Here is a 10,363-nt window from a genome sequence, read left to right on the forward strand (position 1 = left end):
GGCAATTAAACTCATACAACCCCTGAGGTGTACGAAATGCCGTTTAGGCCCTCGAGGCGCTGTCCAAGGGGAGTTGCCAAAGTCCGTCGTACAAAAATGTTTTGCCCCTGACAATGCGTCTAATGAGTCGTCAATGTGCGGGAGCGGATATGCATCAGCCAACGTGACCTTATTTAGGCGGCGGAAATCAACACAAAATCTCAAACTGCCATCTGGCTTTTTCACAAGGACCACAGTAGCTCCACAAGGGAAGGTAAATGGAGAAATCATGTTCGCCGCTAACATCTCATCTACCAATCAACTGTACGTGTGATTTTCCGACGGGGCTCATACGATATTAATTTTTCCGAATAGGGGGAGAATCTCGTGTGTCGATGTGATATTCAGCAAGGCTTATATCGCCCTGTGTCATACTGCCCCCTGCTGAATAAATTGGAGAATTGCAGGAGCAGTTATCTTGGCCGCTTTGCTCTTCGGACAGTTCAGCATTCTCACTCCACAATGTATTTATCCAACTCTCCTCGGCTGACGAAACATCGACAGCGACTCCTGCTATTACAGTTTATGTTGGGTCCACCGTCTCCATAATTACAAGTCCTGCGTGCAATAATACGGTCCCTGCTTGCACCGCAATCGGTTGCTCCCCGACATTCAATACGTGGAGTGACTCACTTCGGAGACAGGGTTCGTTAAGGCACCTTCTTTATTCCACACGTCAGGGAAGTACAGACACCCTACGTGCTTACACACTAGTCACACATCCGTGTCTTTTGACGGCAGTATCTAGCTAGTACAGTTGGCAGGCTGTCTAGCCAGCGACGTCTAAGGGTGGTCAAGACGGCAGCGACGAAGGTGACGAACAGCGACGCAGCGAGGGGGATCCACTTCCAGCAACAGCCCCGAGCTCTCGCCCCAGGCCCCCTTTTATCCTCCTGGCGTGGCCTCGCTCCGCCCTCGCCACACCCCCTTTCTGGAACCTACTAGCAGGTTCCCGGGCTTCCAGATGGACCCCTTCCTGAGCTTCTCTTTAGTTCTCCTCACCCCTGTACATATATACTCCCTCTGCTGACGTGTGTATACTGCCCTCTGCTGTCAGTACCACTTTTCCGTCAGCAGCCAGCGTTATTACACTACATCTGTAAGAACGGCTTTTGGTCCGCTCTTATGACTGTCTGTGCTGCTGCTAACATCAATCTGCGAGTCGTCGCATGCAATGGAGCAATCAAAAGCGACCACTCGGTGCGCGTATTAGTTATTTATTTGCGGTATCTCAATGGTATTAACATTTGCGCGCTTGGAGGTATATTCACAGATTCACTCACCAATGCCTGCACTGTCATGCCCGTCTCGGAATATTTTTCTGTTGGTTTTAGAAAAAAAATGCGAGTTGCGGACGGCGTTTCAATGCAGCATCAATCAGTGAGTATACGCAACGGCAATTGTTTTAAAAGTCGGTTCCCAGCACGCATGGGGCCGCTAGCATAGTTGAAACTAAAGTGAGTCCCGTCAAGGCGAGTTCCCCAATTTGCACTTGTGCAACGACTTTTCCCATAATTCCCATGTTAGGGGCCGTCCATAAATGACGTCACGCACCTCGGGGGGGGGTCAGACATTTGTGACGATGTGTGACGAGGGGGGGGGGGGTTGAGAAATGTGACGTCACATCAAAATGCGCAACTTTAAATAAATATAGACAACACGTTCTACTTATTGAAATAGACTTTTTAATCAATGTTTTCTCCTACAACATCAGAGTGCAGCGCCACATTAAATACGCACTACAATGACAATAGTTTAAAGCGATTTGTGACGTCATATTTGAGGGGGGGTCTGACTTTTTGTGACGTCGTGTGACAAAGGGGTGGGGGGGGGTTAAAAAATCGTCCAAAATCGCGTGACGTCATTTATGGACGGCCCCTTAGCGCCGTTTGCCGCCACATACCTGTTCGTATCGACGTTAAACAGCGAGTGTTGGGCGGCAACAAGTCAAATATATAATTGGAAATAATAGTAGCCGACGCTCCAGTATCAATAAATTATAAGCGTACCGCCACTCCGCCCACTGAACCCAAGACCACAGAGGTTCCCGTGGCTGCCGCTAGAACCCTCCAAGACAGCTTCTTCCACTGGTTGCCCGACTCGGGCCACCGGTTGAAAAGCGAGTCCCGACCTTCTTTAGGAGATTTCGCGACCTCGTTACCCCCGACGCTCGTCGATTTAGATGGTACATGCGACATGGTGATGGACGCGGTGAGTGACGATGAGTCCCTCGATGAATGAGGTGATTTTTTTAGCCGTCTGTCTGAGGTGTCACGATTCGCCTGGTGTTGAAGTGCCGCGGTAGTTGATGGAGAGTTGGACGCCGTCTTTGTCGCTTGCAGCGGGTCGCTCTTGCAACTCTGCGCGATGTGGCCGGGTCGGCCGCAACGACCCCCGTCGCGGAATCGCCATCTCTCTCCTGGGCCCGGCCCATCCACGGACCGCCGCCACCACCTCCCGGGGGCACCGGTGATATCTGCTGCTGCCGCGATGAGGGGGGCATCAGCGACGGCGCTCCTTGTCCGTCAACCGGGCAGGAGGCGCAGCCGACGGAGTCGGGGCTCCCCTCCATCCGAGCCACCACCCGAGTCCGCTGGCTCATCCCCTCGTGGGCCCGCAGGCATCGAGTCACCCACAAATAACTTTGAGCCTCCTCTTCCACTATGGGAAGCACACCGCCATCTCCTAGACCAACGTAAAAAAAAATTAAAATACAGGTAGTCCCCGAGTTACGATGTTCTGACTTACGATATTTCGATCTTACGATAGCGATATGACAAAATTGTAAAATATTTAAAATTTCGCGCGGCAGGCAAACGAAGCAGCGTACGAGGTACGATGCTGCACATTGGGACGCTGCCGGGATGTACTGTAGGCATCTCCCGCCTTGTGTGATGATGCCTCTCACTCTCACCAGCGGTCGACAGAGTTAAGTTGTCTCGGTGTTAGCGGACAGAATCTTGGTGAGTACAGACAATATACGTTACGTGCAATGCATGTATAATACGTAGCTTTAGCGATTTAATTTTAGGGTTACCACGATACGATACGTTCAATGCATGTTAAAAGTTTTTATAGCAGATAGGATTGTTTCCTGAAAAAACTTTCTATTAAATTGCAGTTCATATAGGTAGGCTAAGAATTAACCTTTTTTTTACTTCACATTTTACTGTGCAATACAGTATTGTAATTAATAAATACGTACAATATACAGTTTATACAGTACGGTACTGTAAATTGCTCTGTTTTGCTAAATTATCCCCATTCTTTAAGACTCCTGGGTAGGCTAGGCCATCTTCGACTTACGACATTTTTGACTTACGATGGGGTCGTCGTAACGCATCTCCGTCGTAAGTCGGGGACTGCCTGTACCAGTGAGTCCAGCGACGTCTCGTCAAGCCAATTCGTTACTCGTGCAGCACGCCGATGTGTTGGAGAGCAAAGCCACAATATTTACAACTAGATTTGAAGTTTTCGTGACTGCAAGGATCCATACTCTTGGTTCTTTCGGTAAAGTCACGTGGCAATAACATTTTCTTGCTGTGGTGTTCACACCTGATGATGATTGCTTTTGTTGCAATCGAAACGTTGTGATTAAATTTTATTTATTATTTTCTTTACCTACGTGACTTTACCGAAAGAACCAAGAGTATTTACAATTAGATTTACATTCAGATTGTGAATGTTATGGTTTGGCATGTTCTCTTTACGTGACAAACCTTACTAGTTGGTTGTGTCGGGTGGTGGCGGATTTCAACGACACATTTATATTTTACGCGATCTAACCCAAAAAAACTCAATTATGGATGATATTGGTCTATACAGTATATTAAATCAACTTTCCCGCCAAAATTATTCAAATTTAGCGTAACCGCCCTGGAGGCTGGAGCGGACCAATCAGCGCGCGGTTGGCGGTGGGGGGGGGGGAGGCGGCGGTGGGGGTAGGGTGGGGGGGAGGTGGCGGTGGGGGTCGGGTGGGGGGGAGGTGGCGGTGGGGGGCGATCTGGCAAATCCCGCGGGCCCAAGTCTCGCGGCAGTTCTCACGAGAACCCGAACGAGACTTGAGAGCGCGGAGAGAGCGGGCCAGCGAGGAGGCGACGGAGCAATGGTGAGAGACACCGGGACAGAGCAGAGAGACACCGGGACAGAGCAGAGAGACACTGGGACAGAGCAGAGAGACACTGGGACAGAGCAGAGAGACACCGGGACAGAGCAGAGAGACACCGGGACAGAGCAGAGAGACACTGGGACAGAGCAGAGAGACACTGGGACAGAGCAGAGAGACACCGGGACAGAGCAGAGAGACACCGGGACAGAGCAGAGAGACACTGGGACAGAGCAGAGAGACACTGGGACAGAGCAGAGAGACAGGCGGGGAGGCGTGCGGTGGTGGGACGCGGTTCGCTGAATTGCGACAGAGACGCGGACAGGCCCAGGCTGCGCGCACTGTACGCACAAGTGAACCGAGCCGTGTTACAGTGCGTACTGTACGTGTGTATGTAAGGTGCACCTAGCCTGGCACAAGCGCCGCGGTGACTTCACCGCCGCTTAGTAGCCAATGACTGTTACGTGGGGAGCTGTGGCGCGTTGGGCCACGAACCCGGCGACCCGAGTTCGATTCCCGCTCACGGCCAACGCCAGGGACAGTTTTATGAACCAGTAAATGGGTCTCCCCTAGGTCGACTCGGCCTCAAATGAGTACCTTGTGCGATGCGTAAACATCGCCACTGGGGAGACAAAGGCGGCCGGGTGTGGTGCTCGCCACCCACCCCCTCGTGTGCCGTGCCGGCCTTTATAGGTGCTCGCTAACAGCACTTGCCCCGACAGCCTGCTCAGGCTACACGAGGAATCATTTTTTTATTGCAGTTAACCCATAACACCTGTCCCGTCGCCTGTCGGCAGCAAGGGGCTTCCACGCCTCACGTGCACCTAGCCTGGCACAAGTGCTGAGGTGACGTCACCGCCACTTAGTGGCGAATGCCGATAGTTTTTGTGGCACCGTGGTGGCTAGGAGATGTTAACTACCTCGCCTGGTCTACAGGAGGTCGTGGGATCGATCCCGACCCTGACGCCTGCTGCTGCTGCTGTATATTTGGAGTTTGCGTGTCTCTCTCTCATCATCATCACGGTGGCCAGGAGATGTTAACTCCCTCGCCTGGTATGCAGGAGGTCGTGGGATCGATCCCGACCCTGACGCCTGCTGCTGCTGCTGTATATTTGGAGTTTGCGTGTTCTCCCTGTGGTCGCGTATTTCGCTGCTATAAATGTGTATGTGATAATTAGCTTCGTCGAGGTATTATTTGTGGTAGCCAGGTCGCTTCTGAAAAAGAGCTGTATATCTCAGTGGGCCTTGCTTGGTAAAATTTAAATGAAAGTTTGTGTGCAGTATTAAGTCTTCCTGTGTCGATATCGACACTGACAAAAAAAATCACGGATTTGAGAACACGCGCAGCGTAGAGACCTTACCCCCTTGAGAAGTGAGTGAGGCTTGAACAGGATGCGTCCCGGCCAGACGCAACGATGGAGGGAGTTATTTATACTCTGTGCAACCGCTTTGGATTCTCCCCTGCCCTGCCACCTTTGTTTCCCTCTACTGCCACACTAATTATCTGTGTGCACTGGCGGAGCCAGTGGGGGTGGGGTGGCACGTGCCCCCCCCCCCCCAATGATCCGATAGAAATCCCTAATTTCGATCGGATCATTGGGGTTTATTAGTAATAAATCGGCATTTTGAGACCCCCACTGCCACTGTGTATCATATTATTACGTCCCAGGGACTATGAGATGATAGGACAATAGTCTTGAGTCCATAATTGGCAATAAGTAATGGCAAAGCAGTTATAAGCGACTCAGAATTGTGCGCAGTTGCGTATACAGTACACGACTTCCCTGAAGGCATTCATTCACCTTCAGCGAGCGTGATGCCGATCACACACGGTTTGAATTCGACCCTCGATCGATGGCTCGATTAAAAAGCAAGGGACAAGTCCTTACTAACAACTCCTCTATCATTTTTCATTGCTGGAGGGGTTGCTCCCCATACCTGAAAATTCTGGCTCCGCCATAGTCTGTGCGCCCTCTGCTACCGGCCGAGTGTGTTTTGTATCAAACCCGGAATTATCAAATGTTAAGTTTTTACGGAAAAAACGCTCCCTCGGCTTGTCTGCCGTGTGTGTGTGCGCTATTTGCTGCTGGTTGTGGGGAGTTGTACAGCGGTTAGCGCACTGCACTCTAAACCTGTTGGATAACAGTTCGATTCCCACTCACGGCCACCAACACAAGTGAAGAATATCTGCACCAGTCCTGCGCCTCAATCGGTCGACTCGGCCTAAAATGAGTACTTGGTGCAATGTGTAAAACTTGACCAAAGCTAAACTATTTTATGTTACCAGGTAAGGCCCACTGAGCTATGTATCTCTTTTTCAGAAGAGACCTGGCCACAAATGATCACCCAACGAGGTGGCCTGTGGAAATTTATAGCAGCAGCCAAATACACTAAACGCATGTTGATTTCAAATGTGGAGGGAAAAAACAGATGGAGGACCCGCAGAAAAGTCAACGCGACCATGGGGAGAGAGACACCGCAAACTCCAAATATGCAGCAGGCATCAGGGTTATGATCGAACCCGCAACGTCCTGTATACCAGGCGAGGTAGTTAACATCTCGCCACCCCGGCACGCGAACGATAGAGCCACAGCCAAAGGAGGGAATGCACCGAGGGGATGGCCACTGTGGAGATGGAGCGATGGAATTGGCTCGAGTGCTTCAGCGATTTAGGCATCCCGAGGTGGTGTGTGAGAGACAGAGATGGCTTGGGGAGGCTTTCATCCAGCAGTAGATAGGTCACGGCTGATGATGATGTGTGTGTGTGTCTCACAGTTGTTCTACTCATTCTTCAAGTCCCTGGTGGGCAAAGACGTGGTGGTGGAGCTCAAGAATGACCTCAGGTAACATCCAGGACCTGGGTTCGAATTCGGATATCAGCCACCCAACCACTGGTGAAACTGGGTTCTCAAGCGCAGCGAGTTGAAGGTCTCAGCTGGGTCACCAGTGACTCACATAGAGACAGAGACCCATTAGACACACAGAAATGTGCGCGCTTATACACAGAGTGAGTTGTGATTAAACTCGGTTCATAAGTGTAGCAAATTGAGTCTCGGTCCGGTCACTAATGACCCACACAGAAACTAATATTCTTGTAAAAAAACTGTAGACTTTTATAGACATCCATAAGGTCATATAGATACCCATATATTCACACACAGACTTAATCACCTATAGCTTACACACAGGCCCACAGAACACAATGAGTATGTGTTGTGATGTAAGTAGTGTGTTGGTGATGGGCGTATGTAGTGTGTGGTGATGCTGTGTGTGGTGTAACACTGTCCTCTGTTCACCCACAGTATCTGTGGGACGCTACACTCCGTAGATCAGGTGAGTTTGTGTGCAACCAAATCGCCCTCAATGTGCCCAATCTCGTTCGGTCTCAGACGCTAATCAGGATTGAACCCGCCGAGTACATTGGTGGGTGACCGCCAGGGCTTGCCAGGTGTTGTGCACTAGGAGGGGATTAGTAGAGTTAGATGAGACGGGAGAGACAGTAGAGTGAGTGGAGGAGATTAGGTGAGTGATATGAGAGGGGAGAGGTAGGAGAGTGTGTGGAAGGGAGTAGAGTGAGATGAGAGGGGAGAAGTAGGAGAGTGCGTAGAGGGGAGTAGAGTGAGGGGAGAGGTAGGAGTTGGCCGTTCACACTGGAGTGTTCTACTCTGTGGACTTATTCCCGATGAGGAACATTTAGCTGGACGTAACTTGTGTGTGTGCTGTGACCATTGACCTGACCTGTGTGGGTCTCGCCCTCTGCAGTACCTGAACATCAAGCTGACCGACATCAGTGTCACTGACCCCGAGAAGTACCCACACATGGTGAGTGGTGACCCTTCACTCTCCCATTACTTTTTATTTATTCTGCTGTTTAGCTTTTTATTTTATTCATAAGCGACCTGGCCACAAACGACAGCTCTATGAAGTGGCTTTATCGCAGCCAAATACTCTTACCTGTGATGTTGATTCTAAATGTGGAGAGAAAAACCTGAGGACCCGGATAAAAATACACGCGACCACGGAGAGATACGCAAACTCCAAATTTACAACAGGCATCAGGGTTGGGATCAAACCCATGACCTCTATACCAGGCAAGAGAGTTAATAGCTATATAGCTCCAGTGGGCCTTACCTGGTAAAATAAAAAAATGTAAATAGTTTAGCATGGAGGCCCATACACTCGCACAGATTAAACTGGGTTCTCAAATGTAGCGAGTTATTATTGCTGGAAAATTCATCACCATATTTCAATCCCACCCTCTTGCCTCCTCTGTCTCTCTTTTCCTTCCTCTCTCCCCACCTCTGTCTCTTTCCCTCCCTCTCTATCGTTCTCTCTCTCTCCCCCCCCCCCTTGTCCCTGTAGCTCTCGGTGAAGAACTGCTTTATCCGAGGTTCGGTCGTCCGCTACGTGCAGCTCCCGGCAGACGAGGTGGACACGCAGCTCCTGCAGGATGCCGCGCGCAAGGAGGCCACACAGCAGAAGCAGTAGACACGGGGACGTGGAGACACGGAGACACAGAGACATGGGGACACAGAGACATGGGGACATGGGGGCGATGAGATGCAGGGGACACGGAGATACAGGGACGTGGCAACGAAGAGAGATGAGGACGTGGGGACGATGAGACACGGGGACAATGGCATGCGAGGACAAAGAGATGTGGAGATGCAGGGACACGGAGAAGATGAGACATGGCCAAAACAAAGATGTGGGGACACAGGGAATTATGGGACACAGGGATGATGAGACATGGGGACACAGGCATGTGGGGGCAGGGAAATGCAGAAATATGGGGACATAGAAACAAAGAGATAGGGGTAAGCGGGGAGACCCCAGGAGATGGATACGCGGAGACATCTGGGCACAGTGCAGGGAGCACGGTGCCAGGTTGCGCGCGACGGATTTGTGGGCAGGGGGTGGAGCCCCCTGAGGCATCCAGTTGTTGAGATGGGTCGTGAGGGTTCAGAAGATCAGAGTCTCGATTGAGACCGAGCTGCAGGAGACCACCTTCAAGGCCAGTGTCTTCAGACTCGGTTCCTCGGCACAGTTTGTGGGCCGGGGTTGGGCCATGCACGGATAATGGCCGTACTCAGGTGGTGGCTTTAGGATGGGGTGGAGGCCTTTGCCAAGTGATGGGAAGATACAGACTGACAACAGTGACAACAACACCGACACGACACAGAGTGAGTAGGTAGTGAGTGACTGGAACCGTAGTCTCGACACAGAAGGGAGAGGCGAGTAAAATTGGCCTCCCTGTGTCTCCTCCCCATGTCTCGCTGTGTCTCCTCCCTGTGTCTCCCTGTGCCTCCCTGTGCCTCCCCGTGTCTCGTTCCTGTGCCTCTGTGTCTCCCTCCCCGTGTCTCCTCCCCGTGAATTGTAAGTGAATGTTCGTACCGAGTCGGTTTTTGTTTCGTTTGGTGCGGGTGTCATTTGTTTTGTTTTTTTATAAATAAACGTGTACAGCACTGCTGCTGCCCGCCGTCCCCGTGTGGTATCGTATTTAGCGAGGACGCATCCCTCACCCGTGGCATCATCGGCTTACGTGGGAAGGCCTCGCCCGAGTCTCAAAACGCGTTTTCAGGAGGGCGCGGCTACATGAGGGATGTTTGGGGCATTTACATCGGTGGTTTTAGTTGTTTCAGAATCATCAGCGGTGATCATTAATAAAGGTGAAGCAAACTCCCACAGCACGTCAAACAATCATCTCCACTTCCTCCCCTAAAACAACCTCCATCTCTTCTCCCCTAGCCCACGATCCAGCGACTACTGATAGTCCCCCAGCTACGACCAGGTCTCGCCCAGCCCCTATCACTACCCCAGCCCCTATCACTACCCCAGCCCCTATCACTACCCCAGCCCCTATCACTACCCCAACCCCTATCACTACCCTTATCTTACTACCCCAACCCCTATCACTACCCCAACCCCTATCACTACCCCAAACCCGATCACTACCCCAACCCCTATCACTTCCATCTCACTACCCCAACCCCTATCACTACATCTCACTACCCCAACCCCTATCACTACCCCAACCCCTATCACTACCCTTATCTTACTACCCCAACCCCTATCACTACCCCAACCCCTATCACTACCCCAACCCCTATCACTACCCTTATCTTACTACCCAACCCCTATCACTACCCCAACCCCTATCACTACATCTCACTACCCCAACCCCTATCACTACATCTCACTACCCCAACCCCTATCACT

General features: G+C 51.2%; 1 protein-coding gene across 1 annotated transcript; it reads left to right on the forward strand.

Moving 5' to 3' along the window:
* The first annotated feature begins 4,022 nt into the window (after positions 1–4,022).
* On the forward strand, positions 4,023–9,625 carry LOC133360031 (U6 snRNA-associated Sm-like protein LSm2). Its single transcript, XM_061578600.1, has 5 exons — positions 4,023–4,147; positions 6,920–6,987; positions 7,447–7,477; positions 7,907–7,966; positions 8,507–9,625. The coding sequence occupies exons 1-5, from the start codon at positions 4,145–4,147 to the stop codon at positions 8,630–8,632; spliced, it is 288 nt and encodes a 95-aa protein (XP_061434584.1). The 5' UTR covers positions 4,023–4,144; the 3' UTR covers positions 8,633–9,625.
* Positions 9,626–10,363: the final 738 nt, after the last annotated feature.

Source organism: Lethenteron reissneri, chromosome 67 (assembly GCF_015708825.2).
Source record: "Lethenteron reissneri isolate LAM-NWPU_2019-01 chromosome 67, ASM1570882v1, whole genome shotgun sequence".
NCBI lineage: Eukaryota > Metazoa > Chordata > Hyperoartia > Petromyzontiformes > Petromyzontidae > Lethenteron > Lethenteron reissneri.

What these genes read in the sequence shown, in the direction of transcription:
- LOC133360031 (XM_061578600.1), top strand. An exon ending in GAGCTCAAGAATGACCTCAG is followed by an intron (nt 6,988 to 7,446) that starts GTAACATCCAGG and finishes GTTCACCCACAG; the next exon opens with TATCTGTGGGACGCTACACT. An exon ending in CCGAGAAGTACCCACACATG is followed by an intron (nt 7,967 to 8,506) that starts GTGAGTGGTGAC and finishes TTGTCCCTGTAG; the next exon opens with CTCTCGGTGAAGAACTGCTT.